Genomic DNA, 18330 nt, shown 5'->3' on the forward strand with positions numbered 1-18330 from the left:
TAAGGCTCTGATTCAGCATAAGCACGACTTCCCACATACGGGGGAAAAGTGCCCCAGTGGCTTCTTCGGAAAAGGCAAGGGAAAGTGGCCATCCCTGAGTACTCTGGAGCCCCACAGCTGCCAGTCAGAGTTGACAATACTAGACAGAGTGAACAAAGGGTCTAATTCAGTGCAAGGCAGCTTCCTAACTGTGTTGTGGTGTGCCTTCACGTTGTTTCCAACCTATGGGAACACAAAAGTGAACCTTCCACAGGGTTTTTTTTTGGCAGAGGCTATTTGCCTTTGTCTCCCTCTGAGGCTGAGAGTGTGACTTGTCCAAGGTCACCCAGTAGGTTTCCATGGCCAAGCAAAAGGGATTTGAATCCTGGTTTCCTGGAATACACTAGGCAGCCCCTCCCCACTAGTGCTGCTGTATCTTGCTAATGCCAACAGAGCTGAGAACCAGAGTTCAACCAGGAGATACAGGGAAGGAAAGGGGGCGCCTGTAAGAGGCCTGCCTTAGCACACTGGCCACACACAGCCCAAAAGGACAGAATAGCCAGGTGGCACATGGTCCAATGTGGGGCATCAAGTTCATTTGTCAGTGCCATCACACCCTGAAACCCTGCCTCTAATACCTGGGCTCTCCTTCCTCGCCACGTCCTTCATCCTCTTCCTCACTGCCGCTGTATTCATACTCTGTCTCATCTGCCCAGAGACAACACAGGCAAGGTTAGCAGTGAAGGAGCCAAAGGGGGAACTGGTCCCCCAAAGGCAAAAGAACCCAGCTGAGCCCAGTCTTGCTGCCCCCCCCCCCCAGGCCCTACCTTTCTCTCCCCTCTTCTTCCGTGTGCGGTCAATGTGGTCTTTCAGCTGGATGCGGACCTGCCGCTCTGTCGGCTGATCCCGGATGAAGGGGAACTTGAGGAGCTGTTCTGTCGGGGGCCGGCTGGTGTAGGCTTTGATCAAGCAGTTGTCTATGAAGTCTATGAACTTCTTGGACCTGCCAGGATGGTGGGTAGGGCAGGAAGAAAGAAGGAAGGAAGAAAGTGTCACCAGCTTCAGCTGACTGGCACTGAAGCCCCCGCTCAACTTCAAGAACTGCAGCCAAGGCTGAGTGGTGCAGGAAGGGGCCTCAGTTCTAGAGCTGCTTTCAGGTAAAGGCAGGCATGTGAAAGGCCCCTTCCAATGCTAGCCTGCCAGAAGGGCGAGCCAGCTCTTGTTTGCTCCCCATGACGCTTCTCCGGAGCATCATTCACCAGCCCTGGGTTCCACTAGGGCAGACCAAGGCCAAACCTTCTTTCCCTCAAAGGCCGAAGATCATATCTGCCCTTCATTGGGTCAGAGGCCTCTGCAGGATTTTGCTATGATGTCCATGTGAGGGCTGGGGTGGTGGCAGTGGAGGAAGAGGCCAGAATCTGAGACAGCAGAAGGGCAATGAGGGAGGCCAGTCGACAGAGGGTGAGACCCAAGGAACCAGGCTCAGGAGAGGTGCTCAAATGGCACGAGGCTGAGCTCTGAGGCTGGTTTGAGGGGCATCTCTGGAGGTGTCCCATTCAAGTGAGGCAGGAATCCCAAGTCATGGGCCAGAAAGCCTCCAGAGTGCTCCAAGAGCCTATCACCACCCGGCTTTGGCTTCTTGCTTTCCCCCACTGCTGGCTGGTAGAGCCCAGGGTTTCCTCCCCCCCAAAGGGACACCTACCATTTCTTGGACTTCAATTTGGGTGGGGGATTCCGAGGAATGAGGAAGAGCGCTCGCATGGGATGCATGTCACACAGGGCTGCCGGAAGATACAGCAGAGGAGAGGGATCAGCATGTTGAAAGAGAAGAAGAGGAAGCAAATCCACCCACAACCCACTCTAACTCCTGCTCCTGAGTCCCCAGGCCCACCAGGCAGCCCCCCCCCCCCGTGAAAAGCCCAGGCTGCTGGAGTCATGGAAGCCTGTTTGGGGTGGGATGTCACACTGAATTTGGGAAGGCTGATTTGGACTCTGGTTAGGAGGGTGGGATTGCGACCTCTGGCATCAGACTGGCCCTTGTCCATGGGATAACTGGATCTCCCCGCACTTCCTGCAAGGCTTGTACACAATGGCCCCATCTCCACTGCTCTTAAAATCCCCCACCTCCAATTTTTGCCTCATGGACACTCACGTGGTGCTCCCTCGGCCATCTCAATGGCGGTGATCCCCAGGGACCAGATATCACTCTGCAGATAGGAACAAGAGAAAGGTCAGCACATGAGCAAGTCCCTCCAGCCAGCCCTTGCCCTCTTCTGCCACGCTGATGGTTCTCTCCTGAATCCTTCCTGCCCTCTTCTCTCTTCCTGCCTTCCCTCCACCCTTTGCCCTGTCCCTCTTCCTCCCTTCTAACTGAACAATCCTCCCAGTCCCGCCACATTGTGCCGGATGCTACCCATGCCACCCTGGACCATTTTAATGAGTGAAACCCCAAGAGACACTGGTTCTTATGGACACCCAAAGGTGTTAAATGCATCACATACATACACACCCCAGGTTCTTAGGGAAGCTGCCAGGCTTGAAGCAAAAAGGTATAGAAAATTACCCTGTAGTCATATGTGGCATCTGGGTTCTCATCACAGGCAATCACCTCTGGGGCCATCCAGTATGGGGTGCCAATGAAGGTGTTCCGCCGCCCCACTGTGCGGTCCAGCTGGGCACTTACCCCAAAATCAACTAGAGAGAGAGAGAGAGAGAGAGAAGAGTGGGACTATGTTCACTGGCCAAAAAAACAAAACCCTGTGGCTTCAGGGCATGAGAGAATTCTGGGAACCATGGATTTCACTGGACTGAAATACTCCATAAGGTAGAGATGGTAGTAAACCGGGCAGAGGCAGAGTGACTAGCCTCTGTGTGCTTATGGAAGCCCCCCTCCATGGACGATGGAGGCTCCAGAGAGATTCTCCTTTTGCTGGACTGAGAACACCCATGGGCACCTGCAGCAGCAAGAAGGGCGATGGGAGGTGTCTGGGCCCATGGTGAGAGCAGGTCTTCCCAGAGCAACTTACCCAGCTTCACCTCTGCATTCTCAGTGAGGAGGACATTCTGGCCCTTGATGTCTCGGTGGATCACTTTGTGTGCATGGAGATGGGCCAGTCCCTGCAGGCGGGGGCACAAAGCAGAAGATGGGATGACATCAGCAACTCCCCTTCCTCAGGCGTGACGGGCCTCTGCTGGAGGCCTGTTAAGGCCTTCCACCTTCCGTGTGGTAACACAGCCCCTCTCTCCATTTCATCTGAGAACCATCCTCTTCCTCTGGCTCCCCACAATGATAGCCCCCCCCCCCCCGCCCCCCACATACCCTGAGGATCTCCCGGCAGATGTAGGCAATGCAGTCCTCCTTCAGGGCATTGCCCTTCGTGTTCTTCACCAGATCTGTCACTGAGCCAGCACCACAGAATTCCATCACCAGCTGGGAGGAGACAGAGAGAAGCCCTGCTTGGAAATCCAGCCATGGTGGGTGGAGTGGGGTGGGATGGGGCAGGGAAAAGGAGGAGCCCAATGGGCTCCCCCATAGTATGGCCTCAGTGACCCTCCCCATCCCCAGCCAACACGGAGCCCCTCCTCTTACCCAGAGCTGGTCATCATTCCCAGGGGGGCTCTTCTTAATAAATGCCCCATAATAGGTGGCAATGTTGCGATGGTGAGAATACTTCTTCAGCATGTTTATCTCCTGCTTGATTTCTTCCTCTTCGTCCTGGGGGAGTGGGGATGGGGTGAAAACAGGCGAGGGCTCCAGCGCTATGGTACAGCTGGGGAGCCAGTTTCTGGCCCAAGAAAGAGTTTGCACCCGCTCTTCCACTCCAAAACCCTCTCCATTCCAAACCTTTCATTCCAATCCCCAGGAGGGGGGTGGGCAAGGGAGCGTGTTTCCCCCCAACACCCGCTTGCCCTCTTGCCTTGCACACCATACCTCAGTGACATCCATGACTTTGATGGCAGCCAACTGCCCTGTCTTGACATGGCGGCCCTGCAAAATAAGGAAGAGAGCAAGACAGCGTCAATGTTGTCAGAGTCCAGAGCAGGCATTGACTGGTTTATCTCTGGGTGATCCTTCATGAAATAGCAAGGAATTCTGGATCCCAACAGCTCAGCAACAGCACTAACAAAATGACTCCTTTCTCAACCAATTAACACTGAAAGGGAGAAGGATCTTTGCACAGGGAAGCAAATTCCTGCGTCTAAGAGGGCTCTGCACTGGAGGCACCCAGTTCCAATGGGTGGATCTTGGGGTTCTGGTAGAAATAAGGATACAGGAAATCCTCACTTAATGAGGTGGATGCATTCCTGGCCATGACCTGGGGAACTGAATGACTGGCGCCAGAGGCAGAAACAACATCAAAAAACTGGGAAGGAGAGTAGTTCAGCGTGTTTCAGCAAACTTTTAAATCCAAAACTAACAAGAGGCATGTTTGAAATGAAAGAACCAGATCAGCAAAGCCTCACATAAGCAAACAAAAAAATCAATGTGACCTACTGGAAATGACTTGGATGTGTCCAGGAATAACCAGCCTACACTCTTGTTACGATTCCATTTTGGTGCCCATGTTTATATTTATGTGGAACGCCAGTGTGGTTTCAGTGTTGGACTAGGACTCTGGAGACCAGAGTTAGATTCCCCACTTGGCCAATGGGTGGCCCTGGGATGAGTCACACACTTTCAGCCCCAGAAAAACTTGTGAAGGTTTGCCTTAGGGTCATCATAATTTGGAAACAATTTGAAGGCACACACAACATTTATAGGCCTGTCCTTCTTTTTTAACATGCTGGGGGAAGCTGGGGAAGCAGGCTTATCTGCTCCCTTTCCTCTCTGTTTTGCTCTTCATGCAACCTCACAAAAGGATTCTGGAGAGAGCTGCTGTTTACCTTGCCAGCTGCAGGCAGGCCCACAAAGCTACAGTAGGATTGGCAAGAACAGAAACCTGCTCTTCTCCAGCTGAAGCTTTATTGCAGACATACTGTGGCAATCTGATACTGCCAGTGATGGTGCTGCTAAAAACCTCCAGCTAGGGAAAGGGCCCTGGGCAGGCACTATAAGTCTATGTAAAAAAAAAAAATAATAAAGGCGCTTGACTGTTGAAGCTTTTGTTAATTGATATATGCCTGTAACTATAAGGTGCACCTCCAAGGCACAGGCTGACATCCTCCAGCCCCCTGCCCATCTCTCCACCTCCTTGGCTGTGTGTGTGTGTGTGTGTGTGTGTGTGTGTGTGTGTGTGTGGCACCTGTGTATGGACACACAGACACATGTTCAAGTCTGGGTATCCTTGGGAGAGGCCACCTGACTTTTCTGTGGCCCCTTTCAAATCCTTCTTCTCTTTTAGGGGCACTCTGTATCATCAGGTGAGCCTGGGCCCATGAGACCTGCTTGGATGCCTACATCCTCACATGGAGGTAGGAAGCTTTCAAGGGCATTGTTTCCCACTCCTTGAATCTGGCCCACTTGCAACAGGTGGGATCTGGCAGGATAGGTGCCTGGATGTGACACAACCTGAGTGGCATGGCTGCTTCCTTGAGGAAGTCTCCCATGACTTTGGGTCTCAAACATGACCTTCCTGACTGACCCCTTGCTTCTAATACCTCCTCAGAAACCACTTGAGACTGTTGCATGATACATGGATGTTTATCACACTATACTCTTATAGTGCTACTATTCCACTTTGACTGCTCTAGCTGCCTCCTGTTGCATTCTGGTATTGGCAGTTTTAAGGAGGGGTATTTAGAATTCTCAGGCAGAGAACTTCTCTGCCTGAGAATTCTAAATACCCCTCCTTAAAACTGCAAATTCCAGAATGCAACAGGAGGCAGCTAGAGCAGTCAAAGTGGAATAGTAGCACTATAAGAGTATAGTGTGATAAATACCATGGTTTTAGTTGCATTTTAATATAGATGGGAAGCTGCCTCGGCTCCCATGTTGGAAGAAAGGCAGAACATGAGTTAAACACAGAAATAAGTAACATTTCCATCTGGCCACTTTTACTGAGTGTTAAACCTCCTGCTGTGGCATCTGAGGGCCTCCCTGCTTCTTTTCCACCCGTCAGTTTGGAGGGTGAGCTACTGGGGGCCAAGAGGTCCTGCTTGTTTTTGGCTGGGCAACTGCTATGAGGCACATGCAACCACCCCCTCCACCCCTCTTGTGAGGGAAGCAGTTGCCCTGCAGCCCAGCAGAGGGAGCCCAAGGGCCCCCTAACCATCGCCCAGCATAGCCCCCACCTCCACCACAAGGGGCTTTGGAAAGGGCTGGGGGGGGGGGCAGGTTGATTTCTGGTCATCCCCTCACTGCCCCCCTCCTGAATCCAGCACCAGGCAGGGCAGCCCCCTCCCCTTCCAAGGGCCAAAGCAGAGAAGCCCACCCAAGAGACCCATGGAAGGGTGAGGGAGCTGAGGGACTCAATGGGGGTGGGAGGATGGGCAGGTGGGTTCCCCCTCCAAGGCAAAGGGTAGCAGAAGCACAAGTGAAGGGCAGCAGGTCGCCCTGCTGGCCCCAATCCATCTGGAAAGCTCCCTGGGTAAATTCTGCCCAGGAATGGCAGGTACTCCAAAGTCCACTCTGCAGACCCACCTCTTTCCCCAGAAGCTCAAGGGTTAGGGTTAGGGTTAGGGTTAGGTAACCCTAACCCTAACCCTAACCCTGTCCTATTTCTTCTGTTTCTTTTTCAGCAACCTCCATCTTGTGAGGTAGGCCCTGCCCGAGTAGCCTGAAGACCATCCCAGGAATCTCTTGGCCATGTGGGGATTTGAACCCATCCCTACAATCGGACTGAAACACTTTCCTGCCTCTGGAGGTGGCTGGGGGAACAAAATGTGTGTCTTTGTGAAGTGGGCTGGGAAATGGGGGGGGGGGGGAGCCTGAAAGAGACAAGTCCGTAGAGGAAAGAAAAAGGGGCTGCTTCTCTATCCACCCCCCCCTCCATCAAAGGCCTCCTCTTCTCACAATGTAGGGTGGGGGTCTGACCTGTGATGCAAATGGTCCAGCTCTCCCCCACAATACTCTCTTCCAAGCCCACTTGGCTGCCCCATGCCCAGGCCTTCAGAGCAGTTTGAAGCCCCTTCCCTTGTGCTAGGGATTTCCTGCATGGCAGGGGGTTGGACTGGATGGCCCTTGTGGTCTCTTCCAACTCTATGATTCTAGGGAGGGGCACTGGCCTCCTGCCCACCCACTCCAGAGGCTGTCCAGCATTGCTGCCCCGTTGACAATGGGAGGGAAGGGGCAGGGAGAGAAGAACTGAGACCTACAAGCATTGCCACAGCTGCTGCCCGCCCCTGCCCTCAGCCATGTGCTGGCATTGTCTCAGATGCCACGCAGCCTGGCGTGGGCAGCCGTTGCCTGGCAACGGCCTCCCTCTTCCCTTCAAGTGGCATCACGGAGGAAAAGAGACCCCCCCCCCTCCGTCTGCCGTTCCATTGCTGCTGTGCGAACAGGATGATTGGGTACACTTTGGCCCTCGATATGTCTTGCACAGGAAGCTGGTGAGGACAACGGGGTGAGCTTGGCTTCATAGGAACACCCCCTCCCCACACTCTGCCCCTCTCAGCCACAAAGGGGCTGCAACTCACTGGAGACCCACATCAATAAATAAAGATGCACTTATTCTCGAAGAACTCCCTTGTGCTGCTGCCATTCCTGAGCCAAGGAAGGTGCCCACTCAAACTGTGTACCTGGCAGGGTGTGTGTGTGTGACAGGAGCCACCCAAAGGGTGCAAAGGAGGCCTTCTGACCAGCGAGCCCCTTGTGCCTTTTGGGGGAGGGGAGTAAGGCCAGAAAAGAGATCAATCCCAAGATGGTCAAATCCTGGACTGGTTTGGGACCAGCAACGCTGCTCTGAGAAAAGGGGCAGCCAAAGACAGAGCACCCACCCTTTGAGGCCCACAGGTCCAGTTCCTGCCAGGCTTGGATGGGAGCCAAAGGGCCAGATTTAACCATCCAACCGCAAGTAGGGCAGCCAGGTCAAGGGCGGGTTCTCACTGTCCGGAGCACCCATGGACACCCACACTGGAGTGCTGGTCAGTGGGCTGGTTGTGAGGCAACTTCAGGGCATCCCACTCCCAAGCATCCCTGGTATGTCTTTCTGTCAGCCTTTAGGCAGAAAAGAGCAATTGGCACACCTGATTTGTTCCCAGCGCCGCCACCCCCTCCACTGAAGCACCCTCACCCAGAGAAAACCAGTCTCCCCCCCCCCCAGGAGGACCAGAGCCATGGCCTCCAATCGCTTGTATGTCAGGCCTGTTTGAAGTAAAGGTACATGGGGAGAGGTACAGGTTCTCCCCTCCCAAGCTCTTCCTGGGGGCTGCTGAGGGGTGAGGAGGGGGCATTTCACCCTTCCCCTCCCCAGCAAGAAGCTGAGCTCAAGTTGCTCTTGCAGGGAGGTCTGGGTGCCAGAAAATGTGCATGGGAGGGGGACTGGGGAGTCACAAGGGGGAGAAAAAACTCCCTGCAAGCGTTTCCATGGGAACGCGCAGAGTGCTGCAGGGACGCAGAGACTGAGGAAGCAAGCTGCCTTGCAGAGAGAAGGGGGGCTGCTTCTTCGCCACATGGTCCACAGGCAGCCTGGGGGAGAAGGCACTCTGCACGCGCTCAAAAGTCACTCTCAGCCCTGCAAGGGGGAGGACAGACGGGTGGCTCCCTAGAGGGGGGGAGCAAGGTGCCTAGCCCCATCTCTCCTCCTTTCACAAGGGGAAAGTGTGTGTGGGGGGGGGTACCAAAAACAATCTGCTGGGAGGGCAGATCTGCTGGCGAGGAACCAGGAGGAACCTCCAGATTCCTTGGCCCAAGAATGCCCCAAGCCTGGCTGTCTCTGCCAAATTATGGCCCTCCCAGTATTTTGAACCACAACGCCCATCAACCCCAGTGACTGTCCAATAATCTCACTGTGCCTCTCAACCAGTACATAAACTGGCAGGAGGCCTTTTGATCCTGGACACAGGTGATGCCGGGGCTGGACCCACTCCAAATGGGGCACCCTCCCTCCCATCCTTGACTGACTTGGTCTGGCCAGCAGGAAGGATGCACCTCTTGCTTCTGGGGCAGAAGTGGGGCTGAGGAACGCAAGCTAGGCGTGGAGACCAGGAACCAGAGCACCCCAGAGCTACTATGCAGGCCAGATGGAAGGCTTAGCATGCCTCCCATTGCTGCCCCAGAAGCCCCCGTGATTCCAAACCCAATGACTCATTTCCCCAAACCCTGCATAAGGAGAAGGCCAGTCAGATCTTCTAATGCTGAAGTGTTTAAGACACCCAGTACTTCAGGTAAGGCCTCAACACAGAGCCACATAGAATACAAGAAGAGCAGCAGCAGCGGAAGGGCCCAGAAGCTGGATCAGACACCTGAAGGGGGTCTCTCTATGGGTCAGCAGCAGATTGCCCTCCCATTGCAGGCAGCCCACAAGGAGGACTTGTTCCCACCACACAAACCCAGCAATGCTAAGGTATGCAGCTCCTGGACCCAGATCCGCTGAGACATCCAGGACAAAAAAAGCCCCTCCTCCTCCATGCCTTTCCTAGGGCTTTAACCTCATTTGAGGCAACAAGCAAGATAAATTTGGGGAGGGGGGATGTCCTTCTGAGCTCCAAGGCAAGGCTGATTCATCTCCTGCCCCGATCTCTGGTTTCCAAAACTGCCAGCTGCTTATGGGCCACTCTCTGCTGGGATGTGTGGCACAATAACCTTAACTCTCTGTAAGCTGCCCCTGGGGACAGGCAGTTGGAAATCTAATATCAGCAAAATGAAGAAAAGGCACCCATGGCTGGTTGCCACTGCTGGCCAAGAGGGCTTCTATACAAAGCTCAGCTGCCAAGAATTTGGAGAGGAGAGCAACCCCCGTCTCCAGTTGTCAGAAGCCCCCCCCCCCCACAACTCACCTTGTAGACCTGTCCGTAGGTCCCATTGCCCACCACCTCCACCAGTTCAAATATGCCAGCAGGATCCTGCAAGGGAGAGAAGGCCACAGGTTAAAGAGACTCTTCCAATCACAAACAGAGTATGGCCAGCCATGTTCTGCTGAAAGATCTACTCTGCTAGGCAGGAAGGGGAGCAGGATCACCCTTCAGAGCGCACAGGTATGTGCGGACAGGCAGGCAGGGATCTCAGGAAAGCAGTGAAGGGAAGGAAGAGACTGGAACCCAGATGGCCAGCTCCTGTGCCTCAGACCGGCCTCCAGTGCAAGGGTGTCAAGCATGAGGGTCAGGGCCCCATGCCACTTTGTTGCGGGGTGTGGGGACAGGAGCTCCATCTTGTGTCTGACAGCCATGAACCTCTGAGGATTCGGAGCTAGGATGGCAAAGAGGACTAGGGGTGGAAGGTGGTAGCCAAGGGGCTGGTGGAAAAGCCACAACCCCACTCCCCAGCCCTGAGCAGAAAAGCCTGGAGTCAGAAAGGACCACAAGGAGGATCCCACCCCTCCTACCCAGTTGTAGCTCAAAGCCTCCCATCCTATGCACTGTGGAACACAATTGTTCTTCCCTCCAAGCTGAAAGTGGACCAGATCATGTGGAAGAGATCTGGGCCCCCTGGCAACACTGACCCTCACCCCTCCATAAGCAGAGGGCCTGCAAAGAGGAAGCTGCCCTCCTGGATGGCAGCCCCTGGGCCTCTGGATCACCACTACCAGACCCATGCAGACCACTTGCCCCCCATGGCTACAGCAGAGTCCTTCCTCCAAACTATGCTCCTCCCGCGGATTGCCTCCCCCAGGACCAGTATTATTAGCTTCTCATTAAGGCAGCAGGAGAGAGAGAGAGTGCGCTTCCTCTGGGGCCACAGCCCGATCTGTCCCAGATCCAAGGAAGACTGGAGACCGAGTCCAAGCCCATAGAGGTGGTAGCGGCAAATGGCTGCCAGCACTGGGCCCAGGACAATCTCTGGAGATTCTGGAGCCAGGTGGGCAGGGAGAAACTCCAGGGAAAACCCCAGACATTTGGGGGATAACTGGGATTTGTGTAATACTTGTTTTAATATCAAACTTATCATTTTTGGGTGGGTTTTTCGGGCTATGTGGCCATGTTCTAGAAGAGTTTCTTCTTAATGTTCCATCATGCCAGCCACAGATGCTATGGATGCCAGCCATGAAAGCCTTCGACTTCACAAACTTATCATTTACTTTCCTGCAGTAGCAAAAACGGCTTCATTCATAACCTTGCTCACGAAACAGTATTATTTGACATGAGAGCCAATGTTGTCTAATGGTTTGAGTGTTGGGCTATAACTAGGGGAAGGGCAGGTTTGAATCACCACATGGCCCTGGAAACCCACTGGGTGCCCCTGGGCAAGTCATATTCTCTCAGCCTCAGAGGAAGACAAAAGCAAACTTCCTCAAACAAATCTTGTCAAGAAAACCCCTGTGGTAGTTTTGCCTTAGGGCCACCAGAAATTGGAAATGAACTGTGGCGTCCAGAGCCACAGGCCAATGCTGCAACAACTACACCACACTGGCTTTTCTGGCATACTAGCTGTCGAGAAACAGCCAACAGCCGTATGCAGTCAAAGGGATGGGAAGTGTAACTCAACAGTGAAAACTCCTCAGCAGCCTATAGTGGACCCAAGTACTGTCATTCCAAAGTGGGGGAACCATCTCACAAAGCGTCATGCTATGCAGTTCTTGGTATTCTGAATAAGTAAAACCTCATCTTGGAAAACACTTTACTCCCTCCAAAAGAGACAATATTTTCATCTCTTTTCATCACAGCTTTCCACCATATTTCTTCAAAACTTTCAATTTTTCTTTTCCACTAGAAAAATTGGAAAGAAAAGAATAGGGGGAAGTATATCTGTGTATGGAAGGGGTTCCCTCCATTTTTATGGTTTCTGACTGCCCCCACCTTCCCATCTGCAGGCCAGTGAACCATCCAGATTCTCAGCGGCAGCTGTCTCTGTGCAGCACCTTGAAGCACCTGCTGCAGCTCCCAGCAGGAAGGAGGAAGGCAGGAGGGAAGGCCAGCTGGCCAGGAGGGCAGAGCCCCTGGACGCATCAGGTCCCCTCAAGAGAGACTCAGAGAGAACCCCCCACAGCACACCAGGGAAGCCCAAATGTTTGACTGCCCCCCCCAACAGCTAAATATTCTCAAGTCACCATCAGATCCCTACTAATCTTGGAAGCTAAGGAGGGTCAGCCCTGGACAGTCCTTGGATGGAAGACCAAAAAGGAATCCCAGGTGCTGGAGGCTCTCCTGCAGAGGAAGAAACTGGCAAAACTACCTCTGAGGATTCCTTGCCTAAGAAAACCCTCTGAAATTCATGTCGACAGGTGTGTGGTGGGGGCGATCTCAATTTATGGGCTCTGTCAAGGAGGAGAGCATGAATGGCACAGCCCAGGGTCACTGTCTGGCTAGCCAAAGCTAATACTGGAGCAAGAAGCCCACACTGGGGCCCAGGCCAGCACAGTGCACTGTGCCCACAAACATAATGTGCCCTCTGGCCCCAGTGTTTGACCATAATGTGCCCTCTGGCCCCTGTGTTTGACTTTTGACTGGGGAGGGGGCAACATGGGGAAGGCTGCAGAAGCTGTGCATGTGGGCAAAACAGACAAAACAAGTGGCATGTGCCCAGTTCCCTGAAGGGGGAAGAGGGAGGCATTACTGCTGCTGCTGCTGCTGCTGCTGTCCCTGCCTTTCTGGTTATGAAAGCCAAACTTTTCCATCCCAGCGTGAAACCTTCTGCAGCATAAGGTCACCCAGCTACTCAGAAGCCTCTTTTCAGTTGCTGATTGAGGCCTCTCCTGCATCTGGGCCAGGCAAAAAGACAAGAAAGGAAAAAGAAAAAAACTCAACCTCTATTCACAGAAAAACTAGAGCTGCAGATCTCAAAATAGCAGCCAAAGAACCAGGCAGGTGGAGGACATGGCCAGCTGCCCCACATACAGGTACCCGTGAGCAACCCACACACAAAACACTCCCAGCACACCTGAAGGGACCTGTCCCTGTCTGCCTGCCCCCCCCCCCCCCGCCTAAAATGCCAGGCCGGCCCCTGACCCCCTGGCTTTCTCCTACTTTACATCCTGACCCACTCAAGGTGGACCCCCTGCTCTTGACCCAAACCAAGCAGACCGGCTAGTGCACCCTCTTCCTGTCATGCCCAGCCCAAGGAAATCTGGAGCTGTGGGTATTTTCTCAGTAGCCTCTTGACCCTTACTGGACACTTTCCGCAACCCACTGGGCGGGCAACCCAACATTACTTGCTGCTGCCAGACTGCGTTGACAAGACTGAGTCTCAACACCCTTCCCATCCTCACCAGGTCTCTCAATGGCAGTGTTGCCTACTCCCAACCCAGAAGCACCCTTCTCCTCAGGCCCCATGTCTTGCAACACAGTTGCACTCTTCAGGTGTTGGAGTAAATAGACTCTGGGGACCCTTCTAACTCTCTGGTTTCATTTGGCAAGAGTTTTGCAAACATGTCTACGTTTGTTCAGAGGTCAGGCTCTGTCCATAGCTGCAGAAGAGACAATCTTGCTCAAGGCCAGATGGGGAGGCTGTGTCAGGGTGGCCTCTATTGCCTGGGGAGAAGACAGAACCACCAGCTCCCTGCTTCTTCAGAACAGCTCGCCCAATGTCCTGAGAATCAGTGCCACTTCGCCTTTGTGGTTGCCTTCATCCCCAGCTGCCAATCTAAGCAAACATCCTCTGGCCTGCAATGACCGATCAACTTGTTTGCCCAGCCCTGTAAAAGTTACTGAAGCTGACTGCTATGACAGCCCAATGTGGCAATGAGTCCCACGGGTTAACCAGGGATGTGTGGTGTGGCAACCAGATGCCCTAGGAAAACCCAGCCTTCCTTTTCCTCACTGGAGGGCATAGAGGAGTCCTGGCTTTCAGCTCCCTCTGCAGCTCACCCACCTCCTCCCCTTATCCAGAGGGGATACCAGCAGGAATCCTAGTTGACCACTCCAATTTCCTGGTGTGATGCAGTTTGTCTTTTGCTTGACTTCCCATGAAGGATAAATGAATGTTTTCAGCCATTTGGCAACCGCACTCCTAATTGCTGCCCCTCTGCCACTCCACAAACACACGTCTAATTTGCCTCAGCCTGCCAGATTCTGCATGTGGCTCCCAGAATGACCCCCCTACAGCCACCAACCAATTTGTGGGGCAAAGAGACCTTTTGCTGAGGGAGCTCTGGAACTCTCTGTCCACCTTGGACTCTAGGCTTCCAAACAAAAGAGCTCATAAGGCCTAGGCAAAGGAGGCCAGAGACACGCACTCTGTTGCCCCTCCTGCCAACCTCTAAAGCCACCAGTTTCTTTGCCCACTCACTGGTTTGGTCAAGGCCAAGGCACCTTCTTCCAAGGAACTCAAGACCTCTGGATCTGTTGCCCCCACTGAGGAACTGGCACTCAGGGGAAAGACACTATCCATTTAGGAATAAGGAAAGAAGAGGCAAGGGTGGATGGGTGGGGGGCTCTGCTGGAACTGAGCAACTCCAGTGTGGGGGAAAAAGCACCCTAGGACTGGCACACTGGCTGGCAGGCCCACAGCAGCTGGCTCTCTGGAACAAGAGAGAGGAAGGCAGAACGAAGGAGAAGGGCGCCAAGGTGAGCCCCTCAACCAACTCAGTTTGGAGGGCGGCTGTGAGTCAGACTGCAGAGAGAGAGAGAGAGAGAGAGAAAGGAAGAATGGAGGTGCTGCCGCCCACATGCACAGCTCAGTGCTCTCCACAGGCCCTGTCCACGCCACCCATGTGTGTGCACGTGTGCATGAGTGGGAGTGGGCCCCCTGCACTCAGACAAGGCTTCCCCTAAAAAATCCTTACACCCCAGAAGCCGGGGTCCCAACTGGGGTTCCAAGGAGGACCTGTGGGAAGACCCAGAACCACACTGCCTCCACCTACACCTCCTGTGGAAAGGGTCTTATTCTCCCCAGACATTGCTCACTCCCAGCCTGGTCTATGTAGGGACTCAGGCACATCCAGGGGTGGGATGAGGGCGCTGGGCTTTCTGCCCCACTGCTGAAGGCCAAAGGGGTACCACTCCCCTCCCCCCTCCCCATGTTTCCTGGTGATGGGGAGGGGGTGCCTTGCCTTGCCCAGGTCTCTTGATTCCAGGCTCCCTGTCCCCTGTCTGCCTTTTAATTACAGGTCACCTGCCAGTTGCCGGCTTGTAATCGGGTTATGCAAAAAACCCTAAGCAGATTTGTGGGGCCAGCTAAGGAGCTGGTTCCTGCTGGCAGGTCACTGGGACGAAGGAGGCGGATGGGAGACAGGTATCACCAGACCTGCTGAAAAAAAGGCCCTGGTCTCCCTTCAGGGGGCTTTCGGCAAAAGCAGAAACATGAACTGGGATCGGGGTGAGGCATGACTTCAGGCTCACAGTTCGGACTTTCTGCCACTGAGGGCAAGAGACAGCCAACAGTCTAAACCACCCCTATGCCCCCCACTTTTTCAGGAATATTCTCCAGCTGGGCAAATCTCAGTCTGAGTGCTTCCATTTCAGGGTGAAACTGCTAGGACTGCCTACCATGACTGGGTAGGTGGGCAGAGGCCCCTGAAGATAAACTTCCCATCTGGAAGCAGGGGCAGCCCCCTAGCCCCTGTGTCCCCCAGCAGCCGGACCTGAGCTGGCCAAGGATATGCCAGATGAGATGGCTCAGCATCCCTGAGAGAGGCTGCAAACCAGGCAAGATGCTGCACCAGAGAGGAAGAGGAGGCAGCATCACAACCCATCCCACTCCCTCTCCATGGCAGCCTTCCTGGAGGAGACTGGCGGCCTCCCTCCCTGCCTCTTCCAGCACCTCAACAAGCGCTTTCTCTCAGGCTCCTCAGCCAAAGCAGCAGCAGCTTTGGCCCATTCCAAAAGCCCCCTCCCAAACACAGGAAGGTCCTTGTCTATAGACACCCGAGAAAGAGAGGCTCTACCAGTCTTGGGAGGACAAGGCTTAGGGGGGGCTACCAAGTAGACTCAGCTGCATCTCCAGAACTGACCCCGTGGGAGGGGGCCTCCATTTCATGCCTTTTTTGAATGACAATTCTTTCCATGGGCACTGCTTATTTCCCCTGGTTTGCTGTATTTTTGCTCCTTGCAGGTCAGCATATTTTTTTTGCATAGAACAGAATGGCAGATGGGTGGAAAAGCAGGGGTGGTGGGCACAGGGAAAGACAGTGAGATGGAGATGGAGTCAGGTGCGGAGTCCTGAGCCAGCACAGCAAGAGCTGCAAAGACAGCCTGTAGCCCCTCTCTGCTGGTCCTCAAGGGCCCCAGTGGGGAACTGGCCACCAGAAGTCTTCCCAGTACCCCAGGAAGTGGCCATTTCTACTCTAGTCCAGACAACTATGGGACCCTCCTCCCAGTTGGGGGCCATGAACACCTCGGGGAACAGGTCCCCTGTGGCATTTTAGACCCAGAGCAGAGGATGAAGCAGCCCCCACCCCCGCCATTTCTGCCCTCTATTGAATCCTGTGTGAACATCTCTGCCCCCTTCCCTTTGGGAGGAGAAGTCCAAAAGCTGGCCTAGTGCCACCCTCTCAGGGACAAGGGTAGGCCTTCTTTTGGTCACTGCTGGAGCCATCCATCCCCCCCCTCCCAGCTTTTGCCTCAGCTGCCGCAGCTGCCTCCTCCTCTTCCTCCTCCTGGTTCAAGGCCGGCAGGCCCTTGCCCTTAGAGAGTCCCCGCAGACAGACGTACAGGCCCTCCACAGGTGTCTCCCCCATTGCAAGAGAGGGCCAGGCACCAGGCACCCCCAGCAGGCCCTCCTAAGGCTCCCTGTTCATTCCTCCAACAGATACTCCCAGAGAATGCTTGAAAGCAGACCAGCAGCACCCCCCCTCACACATCTGCAGCTCCTAGTCCAAGACTTAGGGTTCCCGGGGAAGAAACAGAGGCCAGGCTGCTGGCCAACTCCGGCCCCCTCCCTCTGCCCCTTCTCTTCCTCCTTCCGTTGTGCCCCAATGCAGCCCACACCTGCCCCTCCAGACAGATGAAGGGCTTGGGCAAAAATCCAGCAACACAAAGGAAGATGAGGATGATGCCTCCTGGCAGGAGCTGCAAGGGCACCTCAAAGTGGCTCCTCCTCTCCCATGCACCCCCCACACACCATATTCATAGATTGAAACAGGAGATCCTTGCAGCCTGGATCTGCAGCATTTATTTGCCAGCCTTGAAAGAGTAGGAAAAGCAGGGAAAATGGGCCATGGGCATTACCAGGCATATGCAACTGGGGGAAGGGTGGCTTTTCTGCAGGGTGCATCTGTGCCTGTAGATGGCCCAAGCCATCCCACCCCACTCGTCGTCATCCTCCTCCTCCTCCTCCTCCTCAGGAGGGCAAGGGGAGGAGGAAAGGGGGTCTACATCCCTACTGCCTCTTCATCCAGACCCCCATCTGGCTTCGAGGTCACTGACTTGGTCTTGGGAGGAAGCCCCCACCCCAGTGGGCATCTGCCCCCCTTCCAGGCCTAGGCCACACCGGCAGAGGTGCCAGCCCTCCTGGGCCACCTTTCCTCACCAGCCAGCCAGCCAGCCAGCCAGCCAGCCAGCCAGCCAAGGTGCTTATAAAATGCTTACTCACCTGGAGGCAGCAGGACGGCAGAGCAGGTTGGGGCTCGCAGGCCAATCCGCCCTGAGCAAAGAGATTGGCCACACCCTGCGCACCCAGAGAGGAGAGGCAGGAGCAGGCCGGCAGGGCAAGTTCCTGCCCACGGAGGAGCCCCGTGGCCACATTCATGGGGTGTGTGCATTACTGCAAGGGATTGGCCACCCCCCCCCCCACCATGGATCCACCAGAAAAGAAGCCAGCCAAGAGAGACCCACACTCATAGTGGGAGCAAAGCCCTTTCCTCATTTCAAAAACAGAAATGAAACTGAGGTGATTCCCCCTCTCCCGCTGTGCTTTCCCTAAGTCTGGGCTCACCACCCGAAATGGGGTCTGTGCTTCCTGTTATTTGGTGGGGGGTGGATCTCTAGCCACCTGGCACTGCAGCCCCAACCACCCCAGAGATAGCGCCCCAAGGGACCATTCCCTTTGCCTTCATCTCCCCATTTCACGCCCTCAGCATTGCTATTGGGAGGAGGAAGTAAAATGCAGGTGAGCCGCCGCCACCACATTGGGAGGCAAAGATTTTGCTCCCCTTGTGAGGGCAAAGCTTGACTCCGAACCTTTTGGGGACATGTAACGAAAAGGGTGGAGTGGGGGGCTGTGCCAGAATCCAGAATGCAACTGGTCCACAGAGCTCCCTCCATTTTGAGGCCTCCCCTACCTTTTGGTCACCTTGCCAGCTCGGACCAACTAGCCGCTTTGGACAGAGGCTTCTTAGAGGAAACACAGCTGGGGGGGGGGGCATGACCGGTGGGGTGAAATGAGGCCCTGGTTTTGCTTCCTGTTTTCTGGGTCAGGGAGGAAAAAGAGGCAGGGACAGA

The 18330-nt window shown here is 54.5% G+C and overlaps 1 protein-coding gene across 6 annotated transcripts in view; it reads right to left on the reverse strand.

Moving 5' to 3' along the window:
• The window catches only part of MINK1 (misshapen like kinase 1), a 44173-nt gene that overhangs the window by 20363 nt on the left and 5480 nt on the right, over positions 1-18330 (reverse strand). For all 6 annotated transcript variants that reach the window (XM_089479865.1, XM_089479864.1, XM_089479863.1 and 3 more), the window contains exons 2-11: positions 9856-9921; positions 3911-3967; positions 3569-3694; positions 3299-3409; positions 3006-3096; positions 2543-2673; positions 2132-2186; positions 1682-1760; positions 807-982; positions 618-687 (exon numbers count right to left, since the gene is read on the reverse strand). In XM_089479865.1, coding sequence (XP_089335991.1) covers positions 618-687; positions 807-982; positions 1682-1760; positions 2132-2186; positions 2543-2673; positions 3006-3096; positions 3299-3409; positions 3569-3694; positions 3911-3967; positions 9856-9921 — 962 coding nt within the window. The remainder of the gene's footprint in view (positions 1-617; positions 688-806; positions 983-1681; positions 1761-2131; positions 2187-2542; positions 2674-3005; positions 3097-3298; positions 3410-3568; positions 3695-3910; positions 3968-9855; positions 9922-18330) is intronic.

This window comes from Sceloporus occidentalis, unplaced genomic scaffold, assembly GCF_023333645.1.
Source record: "Sceloporus occidentalis isolate IW3139 unplaced genomic scaffold, rSceOcc1.0.p SCAF_14, whole genome shotgun sequence".
Classification (NCBI taxonomy): domain Eukaryota; kingdom Metazoa; phylum Chordata; class Lepidosauria; order Squamata; family Phrynosomatidae; genus Sceloporus; species Sceloporus occidentalis.